At 41.5% G+C, this 21,239-nt stretch overlaps 2 protein-coding genes across 2 annotated transcripts; both read right to left on the bottom strand.

Annotated features, from left to right (window-relative positions):
- Positions 1-61: 61 nt before the first annotated feature.
- On the bottom strand, positions 62-3,859 carry zgc:109982 (retinol dehydrogenase 8). Its single transcript, XM_024004156.2, has 6 exons — positions 3,542-3,859; positions 3,097-3,258; positions 2,522-2,701; positions 1,411-1,504; positions 614-797; positions 62-301 (listed from the first exon to the last, which is right to left on the bottom strand). The coding sequence occupies exons 1-6, from the start codon at positions 3,636-3,638 to the stop codon at positions 62-64; spliced, it is 957 nt and encodes a 318-aa protein (XP_023859924.1). The 5' UTR covers positions 3,639-3,859.
- A 4,221-nt stretch (positions 3,860-8,080) lies between these two features.
- Positions 8,081-19,823, bottom strand: scinla (scinderin like a). The gene is made up of 16 exons (XM_024004140.2): positions 19,690-19,823; positions 16,723-16,907; positions 16,174-16,328; positions 14,861-15,022; positions 13,517-13,666; positions 12,950-13,039; positions 12,601-12,822; positions 12,127-12,342; positions 11,373-11,506; positions 11,135-11,225; positions 10,714-10,884; positions 10,222-10,399; positions 9,771-9,886; positions 9,610-9,687; positions 9,232-9,292; positions 8,081-8,949 (listed from the first exon to the last, which is right to left on the bottom strand). Exons 2-16 carry the CDS (start codon positions 16,901-16,903, stop codon positions 8,789-8,791), a joined length of 2,166 nt encoding a protein of 721 aa, XP_023859908.1. The 5' UTR covers positions 16,904-16,907; positions 19,690-19,823; the 3' UTR covers positions 8,081-8,788.
- Between the last annotated feature and the right edge of the window lie 1,416 nt (positions 19,824-21,239).

Here is a 21,239-nt window from a genome sequence, read left to right as displayed (position 1 = left end):
TTGGTTTATAATTTATAATAAAAAAGTGAATTAATTAGAAAATTGCCTTTTGGGACACATCCTAAGAATTGCTCTTGTCCTTATCTATAGTGAAGCTCTTGCGGGTCCTCCAGCGTAGCAGCTTGAGGAAGTTGAGGCTGGCATTGAAGACCTTGTCGTGCTCAAACACCATCTTGTAGAAGGTGTCGATGGGAAGGTCTCCGTTTGGATCAGCATACTTCAGGGTGGTCATGGGGGTGTACAAGGTGTTGGTCTGGTGCCGGAACGGAGGGTTGTCCATGGTGATGATCTTGTGTGTGTGCTAAGGGAGGAAGACACGGAGAAGGAAGGGCCATTGGAAATGAGATGAAGAATTCAGAATAACCTGAAATAAATAAAAATAACTGCCCAGAACATGGTTTTCTGGAGATGCACTGTTGAGGCCCTTGGACAAGTCAAGCGAGTCAAGCTAGGGAGAGACATTTAAGCACAGCAATTTGAACACATGCACCAAACAAACTAACCCTGTGATTTAGAATTACACTTTACTTAGTCTCGAAGTATAATGCCTTATAAGATGTTATATGTATAAGCCTTTATARTGTGTCAATTTGAGCCCAATAGGCTAATATACCTCTGCTATGTCCTCAGGTGTCTGTCCAAGGCTTTCATAGATCTGCTTGAAGTTCTTCATATAGATGTTGGTAAACATATCTGCTGTCACTTTGTCAGCTTTGGAGAGGTCTGTCTTCATGCCCTCCTCATAGACCTTATGCTCAAACTCCGTCACCACAGGGCCTGGCTCAATCAAACTTATACTGCCACAGCAATGACAGCAACACACACACACACGCACACACACACACACACATAATTACTATTTTAAGTGAATGTTCAGTTAGCCTAGTAAACTCAATTATATTCTGTCACCAAAACCCTTTTGTATTTTCTGTATCTAATACCACAGGAAAATCTATAATAAATCCTAAAATTGTGTCTGTACGCTGTTGCTTCTTATAAATCATCTCTATAATATTTGTCGGGTGTGGTTGTTATTGCCATTTTACCCAACTGTAGCATGTTTTTTGTCACTCGTGGCATGAAACACTGGTAGGATATTGCAGTGTATAAGTGCAGATGTTGGTGACATGGACGAGTGGGCTACAGGTGTTGGTTAGCATGCATTATTTCCCCTGAGGGGAAGGCAGGTCCACGATGCATCCTCTCACTCCCTTCTCTAATCTCTGCCCCACGAGACTAATTTAACTCTCACAAACAGAGCAGTGTGAATGTACCCTCCACACACACCAGATGCAGTATGTGGTAGGGAAGCTCTGGTCCAAGGCGTTAGTACTTGCTAATGCTGAGCATTCCTTAGCAAACCACACTAACGCCCTGGACCAGAACTAGTGGTACGGTAGGACTACTTACTTCAGATTAAACCTCATGGCTTGTACGGCCATGCTTTCACAGAAGCCCTCCACAGCAAACTTGGATGCTGCGTAGATATCGTTGAACAATATACCTGTGAAAAAGGTGAATGCCACCAAATAATTTATACAGACCGGATGTGTCAATTGTAAAATGTAAATTTATGAAGTTCAGATCGTGATGGAGTCTTTCCATTTCTAAGCCTAGGGTTATTCAACGGTTAATATTGAACCAGTAGCAGTGTGGGAATTATGGTGTTCGGAGGGGCTCAGCCCCCCAAATGAGACATGAGCTCCCCTAAATGCAACAAAAGTTGCAAACTTTGCTGGGGATCTCTTTGAACTATTCTCCTATGTGTTTAAAATGCAATTTTGTACTGATACAGTGGTAAATATTAAAATAAAAGCGCATTCCAAATTAAACGAACAACMCTACCTCTGTCGTGGTTTAATCCAGTGACAGCTGGTTCAGGTTATTTCAATCGTATTAATCTATTTTCTCTGGCTGTCTTCCTCTCTCTCTGTTTTGAGTATACCCTAGCAAATTTGCAACATTGTATCGACTGGATTCAGCCTGCTAGCAAAATTGCAACATTGTTTTTAACTGGGCCTTCGCAGTTTCCCGTGTCGATGAGCTCGGGACAGACAAGACTGTATTTACGTCCATATTTCAGCCCTTTTTCAGGTGTCCTGACTTTTCTTTTTACAATTTAAAAAAAATTGTCCGCAAGATACATCAATTAATGCAGGCTACAAGAGTTTAGATCTACTGACAATCTTCCCGAATGTCATTGCACGTTTTGGTGTTTTTTAACAGATGTCTCTTTCCATTAATCCGATGGCTGGTGCACTGTTTGGATGCTGGAATTTATTTTGGAGCGGACCAATGTGCTAAGGTAGCCTACTTTTTGAATTGATTTGACAATCAGATGAAAACATCATGCCTGGTTGCGTTCATGCCACATTACAACTGGTAATGCATGTTTACCTTTAAAATACATGTCTGTGCTATTAGGCACATACAAATGTGTAGCCCACTCACAAATACACTTGCTGGTCTGTAAGAAAACCTCATGAAAAGCCATTGTGTGAAAAGAAGCAACATCTCTTACCCTGTATGCCCATGACACTGCTGATCACAACAATATGGCCGCTCTTCCTCTTCTTCATGTCTGGCAGGATCTCTTTGAGGAGTCTCACTAGACCAAAGAAGTTGGTATCCATGACAGCCTTCATCTCCTCCATAGACTGACACTCTATGGGGCCTACCAGACCCATCCCAGCATTGCTGACTGAGAGGGGAAAATATAGGTTTGTTCAGTTATGTGGAAACTTTCTGATCGTTGCGTTTGCAAATACAAATAGAATCAGCAGAACTGAAACGATGCCCTATTCTACATGACAGACAATTATATCTGTTTTCTATGATACATTTCTGCCTGAATGTTCTGTAACGTTACATCCTACTGAACCGGCCACTGGAATTGTGGTGTGAGGGAAAACTCAGTGCAGGCCATTTTAATTTGACTGTACAACCAACTAGCCTTACAATAGAATTACAGTCTAATTCTTTACTGGGTTTGTAATGCAAACGCGATCAGGGAAGACAGTGTCAATACATATAAACGTGGGATTATTAGCCTACATGTAATACCAGATAAGGGTGTATGCATGCATCCGTACTTACTGAGTATGTCTAGCTTGCCATCCGGTAGGCTGGCCACACAGGCCTTGATGGAGTCTTCATTGCAAACATCCAGTTGTTTAATCACCAGGGTCCTGCCCAGAGTCCTGCCTGCCGCCTCCACAAGTGCCTCTGCCTTACCCAGGTTCCTCATTGTGGCATACACTGGAGAACACAACACAGGTGTATCTTAGTCTCTTAGAAGCAGACAAGTTTGTCTATGAATATTGTGTAGCTGTATAGTCTRGGGATTAGGAGTTTCTGACAATACTTTTGGGGATTTTGAAGGTAAAGGAACCATCCTCACAATATCACTGCTTTCCATAATAATTTTAAGAGATAGCTGAGATTTCTTCCATTGACAGAGGTGGAATAAACATCACATTTTGGTTTCCATAACATTAAATATCCAAATTCTGTTCAACCCAAAAAGTACCCATTAACTTACCAATGAACCTCTTCTTTTCATCCTTGGCGATGCGTACAGCCAGGGCCAGGCCGATGCCTGAGGAGCAACCTGTGATGAGGACAATCTTCTGGTTCATCGCTGCTGTTAGTCTCACAGAAACTCCTTTGTCTTTAAGAACCTAAATTGAGAAAAATTCCTGGATAAGGCTAATAATGTGATTTGAACGGTACAAAAATAAATTGGTCTCACAACTCCAGTTTTAGGTAATGAGGGACAGCAGGAGGGAATGAAAGCGAGGAGGGAATGAAAGCAATGGGGGAGCGAAAGTGAGGGAAGATTGAAAGCGAGGGGGGAATGAGAGAGAAGGACGGAATAAGAGTGAGCATGAGGAGATGAAAGAGAGGGAGTAAAGGTGATTTGCTTTCGGCTCAGTAATCCACTGTAGTCAGACTCAGCAGAAACAGCCTTATACAGGAGCATGATTAGCATCCATTAGCATGCCATACACATAGACTACAACTATACACATACACAATCAATCAAATGTATTGTATAAAGCCCTTTTTACATCAGCATTTGTCACAAGAATCCCAGCCTAAAACCCCAAACAGCAAGCAATGCAGATGTAAAAGCATGGTGGCTAGGAAAAAACACACTTGAAAAGCAGAAACCTAGAGAAGAAACAGGCTCTGAGAGGTGGCCAGTCCTCTTCTGGCTGTGCCAGGTGGGGATTATAAGACTACATGGCCATTAATTTCTCTAGGATAGGGGGCAGCATTTTCACTTTTGGATAAATAGCGTGCCCAATTTCAACTTCCTTCTACTCATCCCCAGAATATAAGATATGCATNATTTCTTCCATTGACAGAGGTGGAATAAACATCACATTTTGGTTTCCATAACATTAAATATCCAAATTCTGTTCAACCCAAAAAGTACCCATTAACTTACCAATGAACCTCTTCTTTTCATCCTTGGCGATGCGTACAGCCAGGGCCAGGCCGATGCCTGAGGAGCAACCTGTGATGAGGACAATCTTCTGGTTCATCGCTGCTGTTAGTCTCACAGAAACTCCTTTGTCTTTAAGAACCTAAATTGAGAAAAATTCCTGGATAAGGCTAATAATGTGATTTGAACGGTACAAAAATAAATTGGTCTCACAACTCCAGTTTTAGGTAATGAGGGACAGCAGGAGGGAATGAAAGCGAGGAGGGAATGAAAGCAATGGGGGAGCGAAAGTGAGGGAAGATTGAAAGCGAGGGGGGAATGAGAGAGAAGGACGGAATAAGAGTGAGCATGAGGAGATGAAAGAGAGGGAGTAAAGGTGATTTGCTTTCGGCTCAGTAATCCACTGTAGTCAGACTCAGCAGAAACAGCCTTATACAGGAGCATGATTAGCATCCATTAGCATGCCATACACATAGACTACAACTATACACATACACAATCAATCAAATGTATTGTATAAAGCCCTTTTTACATCAGCATTTGTCACAAGAATCCCAGCCTAAAACCCCAAACAGCAAGCAATGCAGATGTAAAAGCATGGTGGCTAGGAAAAAACACACTTGAAAAGCAGAAACCTAGAGAAGAAACAGGCTCTGAGAGGTGGCCAGTCCTCTTCTGGCTGTGCCAGGTGGGGATTATAAGACTACATGGCCATTAATTTCTCTAGGATAGGGGGCAGCATTTTCACTTTTGGATAAATAGCGTGCCCAATTTCAACTTCCTTCTACTCATCCCCAGAATATAAGATATGCATATTATTAGTGGATTTGGATAGAAAACACTCTGAAGTTTCTAAAACTGTTTGAATCATGTCTGTAAGTATAACATAACTTATGTAGCAGGCAAAACCCCGAGGACTAACCATTATTTTTTTATATTTTTTTTAGGTCACTGTCTGTTCAATGAGTTTTCATTGGAATACTGGATTTCTAATCACCCTGTTTTCAGTTCCTACCGCTTCCACTGGATGTCACCAGTCTTTGGAAATAGGTTGAGGTTATTCCTTTGTGCAATGAAGAAGTAAGGGTCATGTGTACTGTTTGAGAGTTGCGCAAGACTTGAAAAGTAGCGTTAGTTTGTTGATCTCCTGTATTGAAAACAGATAGACCCGTCTTCAATTTGATCGATTATTAACGTTTACAAATACCTTAAGTTGTATTACAAAAGTAGTTTGAAATGTTTTGGYAAAGTTTAGAGGTAATTTTTTAGATATTTTGTAGTGACGTTGAGCAAATTGGAAGCTGTTTTTTTTCTGGATCAAACGCGCCAAATAAATGGACAATTTCGATATATATGGACGGAATTAATCGAACAAAAGGACCATTTGTGATGTTTATGGGACATATTGGAGTGCCAACAAAAGAATCTCGTCAAAGGTAAGGCATGATTTATATTTTATTTCTGCGTTTTGTGTCGTGCCTGCAGTGTTGAAATATGCTACACTCTCTTTGTTTACTGTTGTGCTATCATCAGATAATAGCATCTTATGCTTTTGCCGAAAAGCCTTTTTGAAATCTGACATGGTGGCTGGATTCACAACGAGTGTAGCTTTAATTTGGTATCTTACATGTGTGATTTAATGAAAGTTTGATTTTATATCATTTTTWTTTTATTTGGGGCTCTACATTTTCCCTGGCTATTGGCCAAGTGGGACGCTACCGTCCCACATATCCCAGAGAGGTTTTAAGGCCCAATCTTTCTTCAAGATGTTCAAACATTCATAGATGACCAGCAGGGTCAAATAATAATCACAGTGGTTATAGAGGTCGAGACAGCAGGTRCGGTAGAGATAGACACAGAGAGAGAAATGATTCCAAAACAAATCAAATTTTGGTAAACTCAATTATCTATTGGGTGAACATATGTTTCCCATGCCAAGAAAGCCCTTTGAATGTAATTGAATTGAAATAGAGAGAGAGAGAGACAGCAAACCAGTGACTCAGCCCCTTTAATAAGGATCAGAGGCAGATAATCCCGGTGGAGAGAGGGGAGCTGGCCACGCAGAGACAGCAAGTGTGATTCGCCACTCCAGTGCCTTGTTGTTCAGCCCCTTTAATAAGGTCAGAGGCAGATAATCCCGGTGGGGAGAGGGGAGCTGGCCAGGCAGAGACAGCAAGTGTGATTCGCCACTCCAGTGCCTTGTCTTTCACCACTGATGCAGACCTTTGGAAAATGTACATTTTAAAAAGTCTAACTCCATGTGATATTGCTACACCAACACAATAAATCCATTATATATTTTAGACAGGTCCAAAGAAACATGATATTTTTTTTTGTCTATTACAGAAGAACAGAGTAGTATACTCTGAGTTGTCCTTATGCTAGGCCCTGACCTGGCTATGCCATATGGCTGTGGGCTACATTAGTTAATTTAGCAGACAAGATTTGCTTAGAATTCTATGGCGTTATTTTATAGTATGAAGAATACAATTGAACGTAGCTGAATAATATAGAAAGGATATTTTCTTTAAACAATTTGAGGGAGTGCGTGCACAGCTATTCTGTGTTGAGTGCTTAACAAAGAAGCATGTCTTCGTATTATGTTTAATTTTGAGTTATTTATGACACTTTAGTTGTGATACAAACACTGGGTTACATGTTTTAATGTTTAATACATTCTAAGGCTGCATGATGAGACTCTAATGATGATTTGAAAAGGGCATGCGCTCTGCTTTGTTTTTTTTGCTCAGGTTGCACACACTTCATCAGTCTCTCATTCACTATTTGACAAGCAATTGTTAATGCTTCGAATTTCACAGCGGCATCCCCTTTGTGTGGCCGTAATGGCCTCTAAAAAAATKTATGCATTTTGCGGCTAGTGGCCGTTGTGCCCTTGGGCTGAATATAGTCATTATAATTCATTTTTCACGGCTGCCTGCTCCAAAGCACCTCTTACTCACATGGCTCCCTCAGATAGCTCAATTCTCATTATCCAATGCCGGTCACGTGATCGAGGCTTAAATAGTTTACCACCCAGCACATACACATAGCCTACACCTATACACACACAGAATCATTCAAATGTATTGTATAAAGCCCTTTTTACATCAGCATTCGTCACAAGAAACCCAACCTAAAACCCCAAACAGTAAGCAATGCAGATGTAATAGCACGGTTGCTAGAAATAAAACACCCAAGAAAGACAGGAAGCTGGGAAGAAAACTAGAGAGTAACCAGGCTCTGAGATGTGTCCAGTCCTCTTCTGGCTGTGTACTGCCAAATTCTCTAAAATGACATTAGTTGCGGCTTATGGTAGAGAAATAAACATTACATTCTGTTAACAGCTCTGGTGGACATTCCTGCAGTCAGCATGCCAATTGCACACTCCCTCAAAAACTTGAGACATCTGTGGCATTGTGTTGTGTGACAAAATTGCACATTTTAGAGTGGCCTTTTATTGTCCCCAGCACAAGGTGCACCTGTGTAATGATCATGCTGTTTAATCAGCTTCTTGATATGCCACAGCAGTCAGATGGATGGATTATCTTGGCAAAGAATAAATGCTCACTAACAGGGATATAAACACATTTTTGCACAACATTTGAGATAAATAAGCTCTTTGTGAGTATGGAACATTTCTGGGATCTTTTATTTCAGTTCATGAAACATGGGACTAACACTTTACATGTTGCATTTATATTTTTGTTCAGTGTACATAATGCAAGACACAATAAAAAAACACAACCTCCTTTCAAAAAGCAGGATGTTTTAATACAACAATCATCAAATCCCATAAAACCTGGTTGTTGGTTGTTTCTCTTCAGAAGTACATTTTTATTGGATTCAGAGTAAAGTTACGACAGTATACAAGCATGAAATAGACTTTGCTATGCTTATTTTTTTGCATATAAGATAGCAAAGTGCATTTTCTTGTATTTAACTATMATTCCTGTGTTTGAGCATTGGCACTTGTTTCATTGAGAAGCCATACAGTTATACATGATAATAACAAAATAAAGACAACATTTTCTGAGTCATCCAAGCACAGCTTGAGTGCCAGTCTGTTTGTGCTATCATTCCAACTTCTTGTCACTCACTTTCATGTCAAACATTTGGCTTGACAATACCAGCAATGGAGTATGCAAGAACACAAACAGATCTGAGACCAGGCTAATCCAATATAATGGACCAGACCAGTTTCATTGGGTTTATGGGTCCAACTGCTTGTATATGTCTTGCAGATGTCTTGGCCTTGTGTTTTCAGGAGTAGAGGATAATGCAGGAGAAGAAGCCATGCAAGGGGAGGGAGCAGGAGGAAGTGGTTGAGCACAGTAAATTTTAAAAGCGGGCGCGGATACGCTCCAGAGGGTCGGTTTCCCACAACTTGGGGTCCCAGGCCTGGAACCAGCCAGTGAAGGTTGGTGGTTCCATTCCCTGCTTGATCGTAGTGATGGCAATGCCCCGGCGACCAGAAGGGTCCGAATCCACATAGTCTTTGGCTGAAAGACAAGAAGAAAGCTCTACATTAAGCCTCATAGATCAGTTTCACAAACTCGGTCTTGGCCTAGCACTACACAGCTGATTCAAATGATCAACTCATCATCAAGCTTTGATTCTTTGAATCCGCTGTGTAGTGCTAGGGGAAAAAAACTAAATGGGGGGCACCAGGACAGAGTTTGGGAAACCCTGCTATAGATTGACACTTTTTGTTAGTGACTACACTGAGGTAGTGATAGCGTGTATGCATCAACAATGGCCAATAGATTATTAATCAATCGTACCAATTTTTGCTGATCCGGTCCTCTCCACCTCATTGGCTTCGTTGCCGATCCAGAGGAAGATCTGTAAAAGTAATATAACAATTAGAATGACTAGAACGGCCATTCCCATTCAAATCAATGCTCCTTGATGGGTGGAGCGGCGGCCATATTGGGTGTACCCATGCCAGGAAGTATGTCATTCTATTTCTATGGCTTCAACCCTGCACCCTCAGGGGATCATGGGATAGGGAAACAATAAAAGCAGAATGTGGAGAGGGATTGGAGGATTGGACCACTTCCTTTAAAAACTATCATGGCAGGACTTCAGTTGTATCAGAGCCACTGGGATCATGTGGATTATACTGTATAATGGTCTTCAACATCAGGCCAAGACCCTACCTGATCCCAAGTGTCCAGAAGCATGACGTCATCAGTTGCCAAGTCTGACTGGTTGAAATCTCCAGGCACCTCCTCAGCCTGAGAGAGAGAGATGAATACAGAGTATCCTTCACAAGAAAATATTCCATCCCTACACTAAGAGAAATCCCCCCTCTACTCACTATGAGCCTGCCAGTCTTGTTAGAGCAGCCAAACAGGCGTGGTGGCTTAACCATCTTCTGCAGGCTCCTAGAGGTCTGGTACTCCTTCTTCCCTCCCAGAGCAGACCAGAACCCAGCTGGGAAGGATGCAGAACAATACAATATGGTACATCAGAAACACTCATCATACCAGTATGGAAAACAAGTTTCATTCAATGCAAATTAAGGAAAGTCTGAAAAATTAACTATAAAGCGGCCGGCAATGATATTTGCCTCAAAAACAAAAAGTAGCTATAGAAAAACACAAGAATAAATTGAAGTGAGTAATTTTGTAATGACTGTTCACATGTATTATTTGCTAAAAGAAGTGCTACAATAAACGTATTTAAAAGAGAAAAACCTAATGTAAATGAATCCTATCATCACTAAAATATGTTATGCCTGTGATTAGGTGTAAGACTAAAACACCCACCTGGCTCCTTGCCCTCTGACACCTCAGTGGCACTTCCTCCTCCCAGGAAAGAGGTGACGTATTGGGCTGCAGCCAGCTCCTCCTCAGTGGCCCCCACTCCCCTCCACAGGAACACAGTGTTAGGGGACTTCAGCACAAACACATCATTGGTGTTCAGGAATGCAGCAGAGGGCTCCACCTGGATAGGAGAGAATGGGAGCGAGGGAGTGATAGCGAGAGAAAGAGAAGTGGTGAGGTACTCATATCCTATAATCCTCCTCAGTTACTTTATTAACTGGCAGAATATAATTTTTTTCTTTCTCATATTCCTTATGTAACTTCATAACTTCTGCCCTAATTTTAAGTAATCAGGATCATTAAAAATATCAGTGTTAGTACTGTAGTTTGTGTATGTTGTGTGATCACCTAAACCTACATAGGCCTTCAGTGTGTGTATATGTATGCAGCCAATACATTTTGATTTGATTTGTATATGTTGTATGACTGACTGACCTCTACAGCCCGTGTGGCCCTGGTGGAGCTTTGGCGGATGTGGAAGAGGCGTGTGGAGCCCACCCTGCTCTGGCCCCCCTTACGGGACGTCCCCCCCAGGTGGATCACCATGGGCTTCCCCTTGAACAGACTCATCAGGTGGGCCGGCTCCTGGCCCTGAGTCACACGCACCTGGAGGAGAGAGTAGGAGAGGAGACACTTCAGCACATCCGTCAAACCACAGAATAGGATCGATACACACACACAAGAGGCTGGAACCTGCACAGGGTCAGCCACAGAGCAGTGCCTCTGGAGCCTTCACAAGTCCAACCATTTAAGTCAAGACAATGATATACAGAGAACCCCTTTTTATGACATATGTGATGTGATTAAATGAGATTAAATATATCTGTTATGAATAGTGTCTGAATTAGTATTTTACCTGGACAGGAGACCCTCCCATGGAGTCATCCAGCCTGACAGTCAGGAAGGCAGAGGCAGCCAGCTCATCCTGAGTACACTTCAGCCCCTGCCTGCAATCATCAATCAATCAATCTTACAGTGATATGAATAGGGACAAACACAGAGAACGGATGTGCTCCTGCCYCCTGCAGAGCTAGGCCTATAGCTTAAGCCTGATTATGTCTCCCTCTTGTGGCGACATGGTGAACAATACTCACCAGGTGTATATGATGTGCTGCTCCCTGCCTCCCAGGCGGTAGCTGTACAGTACCAGGTAGCAGTCACCTCCATAGAACTGGCCATAGCTGGAGGAGTCCACTGGCACCTGGTCACCATCCTCCACACGCCACACCTGAGGAGGAGATCCATCTCCTTTACATTACGACATACACTGAGTGTACAAAATATTAATAACACATTCCTAATATTGAGTTGCACCCCAACTTTTGCCCTCAGAACTGCCTCAATTCGTCAAGCATGGACTCTACAAGGTATCGAAAGCGTTCCACAGGGATGCTGGCCCATGCGGACTCCAATGCTTCCCACAGTTGTGTTAAGGATGTCCTTTGGGTGTTGTACCATTCTTGATAGGGGCGCAACTTTGGTTTTAGAAGTGGGGAGACAAGTTACAAGAGTGTTCCACATCCCACCAGCAGAAATAGCCTGGCAGCTGGCAGAAAGAGGTGGCATGACACCAGAAATGAAACCTAATGTGTTYATAATGTTTTGTACACTCACTGTACTTCTCCCAGTGTGTCATGTTCTACATTAAACACACCAGGAGTAGTAGAGTTAGATCAGTATTTCCCTAACCTCTCCTCCAGTACCTATGCAAAAGATACATTTCAATTGAATGCATTCAGTTGTACAACTGCCTAGGTATCCCCTTTCCCTTTCCCTGCCAGTGCCACTTGTTTTAAATAGTCCTGAGTTAGATCATCGTACGTCATCACTACTATCTTCCAGCCGTACCTGAACCTTCCCGGATCCGTCATCCACCATGCCGTGTTGGGCTGCCATGGTCTTGTTGGTGTGCAGGCCGGAGGAGTCAAAGGGGACCTGCACCACCCTGGCGATACGCCCCAAGCTGTAGGCCTGGCCTGGGCCCGTGGTCTGGTCCTTATCCTTCCAGTTACAGAAGAACTGCTTGAACAGGGTGGTCTCTCCTCCCCCTGGCAACACCTGGACCTGTAGAATAAAATAGAGTAGACTTCAAAGGACTTTATCAATCCACAGATCTGATAGGATGTTGATGGGATATGGAGTTGTGGCTGTCATCGAATGCCATTCCCATTATGTATGGAAAATTCCGGACCAGGGGGATTAACATGTGTTCTTCCGGAGTTGGCGGTGTTACCACTTGAAACTAACTTCCCAAACATGGGTACAAGTTCAGAATATTCATGGCAGCAGTAGTGATGAGGGAGAAGTTTGATGTAACGTTACCTGGGTGTGTCTGGGGTACTTCTTCTCCTTGATAAACTGCTCTGCGGCCTTCATGGCAGCATTGCGTTCAGCTGTGTTGGCACTAGGTCCTTTCCAGATGAAGATCTTGCTGTCCACTCCATTGTCCAGAATGTAACACTCACTGGGGGAAAGCATTTCTTGTTTGAAGGGGCTGGTCTGGGCCACCACTGATGCCTTCATGGAGCCTGCTGCATCAGAGATCTACAATAGACCTTTATTTATCAATATTATACAGCGACAATGGAAATGGATACTTTTGCTGTCACAGTGCGCAGGGCTTAACACAAACATGTCAGACTGGGAGCATCATAAGGCTGCAAATCTTTACCATGTAGAGAGCTCCCTTCTTCTGGTTGGATCTATCAACAGACTCGTCATCAGGGCTTCCTGCAGGGATGTTGKGTTTGGGCCCTAGAGCCTAAAAATAAACACAATCACAACAATGCTTCATGTCGTGAATAAGGGGAAATAAGTCATAGACAAGTTAATCAACTCTGCCTAAGAAGTCCCAGTGCACTCCTCTAAAAAGGTTCCAGCATTGCATAAAATACATTGTACATAGTTTGTGACCACCATGCAACTCCTTACCCTTTAAATGCATTGAATGAGATAAGATCGTACCACAATGTCTTAGCGTGCCCAGAGCGCATAATAATGCCAGATGCCAGTAACTATCCCCCTCATATTCTCTGACCCTTCCAATGTAACAGGGTCAGGAAGTGGTGGTGAAGGTGGCTATCTTCCCTCCGCGATCATCTGTGTGTGTGTCTGTGTCTGTGTCTCTGTGTGTGTGTGTGTTGGTGTGTGTGTGTGTGTGTGTGTGTGTGGTGTGTGTGTGTGTGTGTGTGGTGTGTGTGTGTGTGTGTGTGTGTGTTGTGAAGAGAAGTGAACTCACGTCGATGACAGCCTGTGGCTCTCCCCCCTCCTCAATCATCAGCAGCGTGGCACGGCCATTCCTCTCGTTGTCACGGACATCGATGGCCACCTGGGATGCCTTCAGACGCTCAAAGCTGTTGCACTCGCTGCCACACCACTGGAAGACGTCCTGAGAATAGAAACAAAAGCTGTCTGAATGGCCATGACTCAGACTAAGGGAAGAGACTCTTGCCTTTATGCACAGGGGAGAGTGGGTTAAATTGAGCCAAATGGGTACGTTAAGCCACCCTTGTTTATAGGAAACCATACACAAAATGTATAATTTGATAAAATATTTAGGAAGAGGTCATCATTTCATGGAGTCTGTGAAGGAAGAAACCACATGGAAAAAGTGGTAAGCAAGTCAGGCCCAAAAAACATTTTTTTTGTGTTAGAGGTTTCATGATGCTTGTATCTAAACCAAAGTAGATAATTTTAAGAGTGTTCTATACATCAGCTGAGGCCTCTATAAGCTTAAATAAACCTAGCATGGAAGTGCATCCTTGTAGCTGCGTGGGTTAATTTAGTCAAAATGTTTGCCTTGGGGTAAGTTGAGCCAATGGCAAGTTAAGCAAATTTAAGTGTTTTCTTTCCTGGGGTAATGCAAGGTATTATTATTAGATATGAGGTAACAACAGGACCTGGCCTATGTTAAAAGTGTTGAAAAAATGTGTTTGTTAGGTGTTAAGGCTGTGTTAAAATATGCTTAAAATTATTAAAAGACAAAAAATCTATTGTGTTGAATTGTGTTTGGGGAAAGAAGCTAGACGTGGGTTTAAAAAGGTAGTGCTAATATTTAATTCAGCACAGAAATTTGTAGGCGGTTTAATTTACCCTGTCCCGGGGCTCAACGTACCCCACACCCTGGGTAAGCCGTGCCAGGAGACCACTTTTTTTGACATGCAATGTTTTCAAGACGGTAATGTTTACATGAATTCTGATTATTCCCAGGGATACAGACCATCCTAAAATATATGTAGATATCTTTGTTCGACAGAATACTATATTTCCCTTGACGGCGTGATGCTGAATGTACAAAATGGCTCAACTTATCCTACCCTCCCCTACTTATGCATGCTCATGCATGATCCACAAAATAACAACTGGAGTATTTTACAGCCCTTTCCTTCTTTGGAGAGAGAGGGCTGTAAAATCACCCTCATTACACATATGCAAACATTGTGCATGTGGGATCATTGTGTTTCTGCCTATGTGACAATCCCCTTATGTAGCATTGGCCAAGTTCAACACGTGAGTCTGGTTGAGGAGACTTAGTAACATATCATAATTTAGCTTAGTCACCGATAGGCTATCCCAGCCTCACCTTTCCTAGGTCGATGATGAAACAGTCTCCTCTGTTGAAGCTGGACCAGGACATGTCTACCTCCGTGGCCCTGATGGCCCTGCGGCCCTTGATGTGCAGCAGACGCTTGACGTTCATGTCGTTGGTCACCACGTGCTGGAAGCCAGAGGCCACCCCACCTTGCTGAAGGACAGAGAATGGAAATAGTGTATCAGGTTAACGAAGCTAACAATAATACATTGCTTATAAGAAGTTTATATATATTTATGTTACATACTGCATGTTAAACTCCAACGTCATTGTCAGCAACTTTGTTCAGAGTAGTAAGTAAACATTTACTTCCATAGCTTCCTCTACTTGCCAATCCAGAAGCCAATGTAAAATCTTGCCAGACATGCAGCCATTTGGCTTTCTGGAATTAGACCCATATGTGTCCTCCCTTAGCCTGTCCATCATTTGAAACTCTCCATGGCAACCCTCTATGGAAAACTTTATCCACTGCAGATGCTAAAACTTAAATACACACATTACTATAAATAGCACAGTTACCTTTTTAGCAAATCCCTCTTTTGTGCATGTACAGCTTCAAATATGTGCAACATGTGTCATGACTCATTAGTATTTCAATACTTTGATGGGTGTGTTGCTGTTGTTCTCACTAGAGTATTGATTAATACACATTTTACCATCCTTTAACTGGACGCTGGTAATCAATAGCTGTGAAATTGAGTCTCATTAGTCAACAAGTTCAAATGGGACTCCACTCTACTTACCAATACTTAACCTAATAATGAGAAACCCACGCACATTATTTTTGATAATTACCCTTCTCTTCAAATTCATTGGGGTTCAATGTCACTGACATACTTAGAGAAGTATAGTAGTGGGATGTATAACAACAGAGTAAGCATCTAAGTGCTGGAAAGGGAAAACAAAGCTATACTGGGGTTGTCATGCGAGACACAGCGAGACCTTCAGTCATTTTTAAAAGGATGTGCAGTACTGTATTTATTAAGGATCCCCATTAGCTGCTGCCTTGGCAGCTACTCTTTCTGGGGTCCAAACACATTAAGGCACTTACATCACACATAAAACAAAATATAAAACAATACATAATTGAACATAATTACACCACCACATATCTACAATACAAAATGTATAATAACACCATACAACAATATTACAATATATGTGTGTGTGTAGAGTGTGCGTGCTAGCGTGTTTGGGTATCTATATTTAACCAAGAAATACTCTTTTGAGGTTTTTCWATGGCGATCTGATCTAAGCTAATATGCCCAACTGTCTCTCTGAGATGTTATTCTGAAATATCTAACCTTGTACTTGATGCCAGACTTGAAGTAACCCAGGAAGGTGAGAGACTCGTTGTTCTGCACCTCTCTGAACTGGACCGGGCCTCCGCCCAGGAAATCATCCAGCTGGGTGGTAAAGATGGCCGCCGCACCTTTCTCATCCTGAGAACTCTCACTTCCTGTGGTATCAGCCAATAGAGACGTGGGGAGTTGAGGAAGAAGACCAATGGGAAAGTCCATATGAACATACAGAACGGTGTAGGGTGAAGTTTCACCTAGGTGCAGTTCTTGGGTCAGTTTAGCATTTGTCCTACTAATGGTTTAGGTTAGGATTGCTGATCCTAGATCTGTACATAGGGGTAAGTTCTCCCCGGAGCATACACAACAATACAAGGGAGGAACCTTTCAGTTAATTATCAAATAGATATGACAAGTGAACAGGCATGTATCTTTTTATAACCCTTATCACTATGTGGGCATTTCCTGCACGTATAGGATAATGGTTTAAGGCTAAGCCTGAGTGGCCATGGTGATAAGCTATATCAGTCGGGTAACCAGCTCTCTCTCTCTCACCCAGCCACATGTGGATGTAGTATGAGGGGGCGGCAGTGGTGTAGAGAAGAACGTAGCAGTCTCCGGTGAAGAAGTTCCCGTGGAGCTGTTTAAGAACCGGCTTCAGATCCAGCTTCTCCACGCGCCACACCTGAAGACCAGGCTCCTTCCCTGCAGTCTGAAATTCCTTATGGAACACCATGGTTCTGGAGAGGAGGAGAAACAAAGTAACATTTCATACTTGAGCTTGCCGTAGTTAGGACTTCAACAATGTTATGTAATAGTAACCAACCCCTATCTTGATCCACTACTCTACAAGCCATCTAACTATTTCCGTCTTGATCTAATTCTCTCTTTGGTGAGTGCTATACAAGGTGACTGTCATTACCACTGACAAACACAAAAWACCCTCAGTGATGTCAAAGATATGATGGAAACGTATGGCTCTTTATCACCTGTTATGGAGGCCTTTAAATCAAATCAAAGTTTATTGGTCACGTACACAGATTTTAAAATGTTATTGCAGGTACAGAAAAATGCTTATGCTTCTAGCTCCAACAGTGTAGTAATATTTAGCAATATAATAACAATACACACAATCAAAAATTGTACAAAATATCAGAATGAGCAATGTCAGAGTCTGTCCATAGAGCGTCTGTAGTGTGAAAGGTTAATCTATGGCGCTAATAATTGTCACCCATTCTCCCATTGCCGCTCTACTAACCACCGGTCCTGGCAACCCACATTATGCACACCTGGCAACCATCGTTACGCACACCTGCACCCCATCGTTATGCATACCTGGACTTCATCATCACCTGTATTACTCTCCCTTTATTTAGCCCTCAGTATTCAGGCAGTATTAGTTTTGTTTTCATGTCCAGTACGCTTCTCTTGTTTTTTATATCTTCATGTTCTTTGTTATTAAACTCACCAACTGCACTTGCTTCCTGACTCTCTGCGTCTACGTTACAATAATGGAAGTTGATGTACTAAAGTAGGTTTCATAATAGACTACTGCTATGGTGTGCTGTCATATGTGTATGAGGATAATTGCTGTATGTCACAAGTAATGTCATATATGTCATATAGTTCTATTGAATCCTTATAGGATTCTTAATACACAACACAGGGCAAAGCTTCCCATTCTCAGTGAATGTTTTTCCTCAGGTAAACAGAGGTAATTGTTGGCCCACCGAAGAGAAAGCCATATGAACAGTATTATTTACATAAGACAGGTGTGTGTTCTGTGGAATGGCTCACCATAATGGCAGCAGATACCAGGGTGTCTGTTTTCAAAACAAATATTTGTTGGAGACCAATCATTCTTTTCTTGGACAGTCTATCTTTACTATGGATGTCTTCCAGTCCACATCATTAAAACAAAAATGTTATGTGTGCTTGAATTTATAAACTCATGTCTTTATTACTGGAAGTATTAATGAGAGTATATCTATGAGAGTAATACTATTATTACTCCTTTATTGATAATTGTGTGTCTAACTAAGCTTTGTTCCAAATGGYACACTAATCCCTATATAGTGCACTACATTTGACCAGAGCCCTAAAATCTGTGTTGATCTAGGGTGGTGGTGCAAAGAGAGTGAATCAAGTGACCATGATTGACTCATGGGAGAACTTGGAACAGTAGCTCTCTCCCTTTCTCTCCAAATTGACAGTATGGAAGACTGATCCTTTTCTCAACAATCCAGCAACTGAAAATGTACAGTMCTTAAGTCCATTTCACCATACAAGCAGGAATTACATAATATCAATATAATTTTTCCTGCAGCCATGTTTTGATTGAAGCTTCTTGTGAGATTGGATAAGAAGAGACATTTCTCCCAAGGAAGGAATCTGTAAACATATGCCCATTTGTGACCCATTTGTTCCTCTAACCAATTATCCTCTAGTATTCCCCTAGCAGCTTGTWTCCTATGTGGTGCTACTGGATGAGTTCTGGGTTAATTCTGGTCGAGGATGACTCAACAAAACCACCTCAGAACACAGATCACAAAAACTATATGATTCATGACCCTCAAAAACAGTAAAGTTCCTACTTTTACAAAAAATGTTATGTAAGATTGAGACAAACATGATAAGAATAGATTATATATTTAATTMATTAATTAAATTCATATGAATTATCAGTCATTGGAATATTAAATTCACAATCTCATTGTGCAAAAAAGCATCAACATGCAGAGAGATACATGAGAGCGTCTGCTAAATGACTTAAATGTAAATGTAATGACAGAGATGGATTTATATTTTTCAATGTTCAAATCCTTGTCTATAATTTTTCTAACTCATATGCCAGTGTTTGTAACTTTCCATATTCTCTAGTCAACTTGTTGACACAGCAACTCAATTAAGCAATCAAATGGAGAACTGTAGCCTACAAGTCTTTTTATCTCTTTAATTCCGCTGCAAGATATGACATGACTCACAGTACAAGGAATGTTTTTTTTCTTTTCTCTTGGATTCATGTGATTCTAGCCAGCCGACACCCACTACAATTTAAAGGCACAGTGGCAGTAAATTCCCGAAATGATGAATGAAATAGAAGCGTATTGAAGTTCTATTTATTTTTTACTTACATTTTCAAACAAACAGTTATTTTTCACTACGCTTGGCCACTCTACACATTTTGAGTGAATTAACATCTATTTAAAATAGCGAAAGACATCTAGCCTAGGCTACCTGATATGAGTTTACAGGGCAACTGCGATATGATAAAGAATAGATCTACCGGCAGCAACATTCTACTTCAATACTTAAGATTCTGATAATAAACAACTTTATAGTTTAGTTCTCGTCTCTAAAGAAGCTACAGAAGTGAGTATGTTTCCTATTTTCCATGAACATAGGCTTTCTTTTCTTTCAGATCAATTTATGTACTTATTTTACAAATCTATGTGTATCCTTATTGTATGAGAACAAGTTGATGTATAGTTATAAAATGTTGTATTATATATATTTTTTTACCTGTTAGTAGAAAACTCTCGAAGATTAACTCAGCAGCAAAGTCAGATTTGGATGTTGTGTAGTATTCCAGATTCTGAAAAGATTGAATGTGAGAGAGGATATTATATAGCTGGAGGTCAGCGCTCGGGAAATTAGAGGCGTCTCCGGACGCGCCCCAACCCACTTGCAAGTAACAACACGTAAACATACCACTATAGTCCTACATTGAGTAAGGTACCAGTCATTGGCAGCAGTGGCGGTTCTAGCTTGTATGGCTCCCTGGGCGAACCCCCACTTTAGCGCCCCCCCCCCAACAACAACAACAAAAAGCACCATGCTGCACTGTAATTTTTATTCAGACAACAACGCAAAGAAATAATCATAACATTTAAAACTATATAAATATACAAATATATACAAAAATAAGACTCATAAATATCAAAAAGTAACAAAGACAAATAGAAACAAATTGTAGTATATAAATACAAATAAAAAAGAGAATCAAATTATTACACTATTGCCCTATTGCTAACAAAAAACACACATAAAACTAAATTGCACAAATCCTATATCACACAAATAGAATAACACACTTATAAAGAAGAGAACCTGATTATTACACTATTGCACTTCAAACAAGAAACACAAGCTAAATTGCACAACTAATTGCATTACTAATTGCATTAGTACTGTACAAAGTTAGAGGTGCGCTATTTGATAGATTCCCCCGGTGCGCTATTTGATAGATTCCCCCGCTCGCCCTACCTCGGGCTTCCAGTGGGGAGACCTGARGTCAACCTACCTCGCCCCATCTCGTACTGCTGAGTGGGAGACCTTCCCAGGCAGTCGCCTGCCTAGCTCACAAACTAGCATCAGGGCGCCCACTCCGATAAGGTTAATTGACCTACAGTCCCACACGGTGACATGATATCATTGACGCAACATGCAAATGAGCGATAGAAAACCGATCGCGCAAATGTCACCATTCAGAATTGTTTTGTTTTGTGCGGGCGCCCAATGCCGCCTATGCCTAAATCCGCCACTGATTGGCAGGAATGGAGTGCAAAACAATATTTGGATACGTATTTATGGAACTTTACAACTACTGTCACTGTATGATAAATTGCATACATGTCAGCATTTATTCACACACCAATGCAGCACASATCATGACTATAACATTGCCATGTAATAAACTTGTATTCGTGTGTAATAAATCATGTTTTGAGTTTTATTTTTATTCTGATTATGTAGGAGTATGGAATCTTTTTGCTAAGTGCAAAGTGGCATTTCAAACATGACAACAACTACGCCTACATAAATAACAAAGATGTTGAACAAAATGGTTCTTCAGAGAATAACTCTCTAGAGAATAACTTCATCTCTGCTGCTATGAGATTGGTGCCATTTTCTTATTTGCCACTGTCTGATATGTGTTTGTGCTATCTGGTATCCTTGGGACACTCATTCCCCAAACCCTAACCCTTACCTAACCATAACCTTAACCCTTATAACATTTCGACTTCAATGGGGGTAGGGAGGTCCCACGGATCCAATATAGCAAAGACAGT

The sequence above is a fragment of the Salvelinus sp. IW2-2015 genome, linkage group LG16 (assembly GCF_002910315.2).
Source record: "Salvelinus sp. IW2-2015 linkage group LG16, ASM291031v2, whole genome shotgun sequence".
Classification (NCBI taxonomy): domain Eukaryota; kingdom Metazoa; phylum Chordata; class Actinopteri; order Salmoniformes; family Salmonidae; genus Salvelinus; species Salvelinus sp. IW2-2015.
This window is presented reverse-complemented; position numbering and strand designations above follow the sequence as displayed.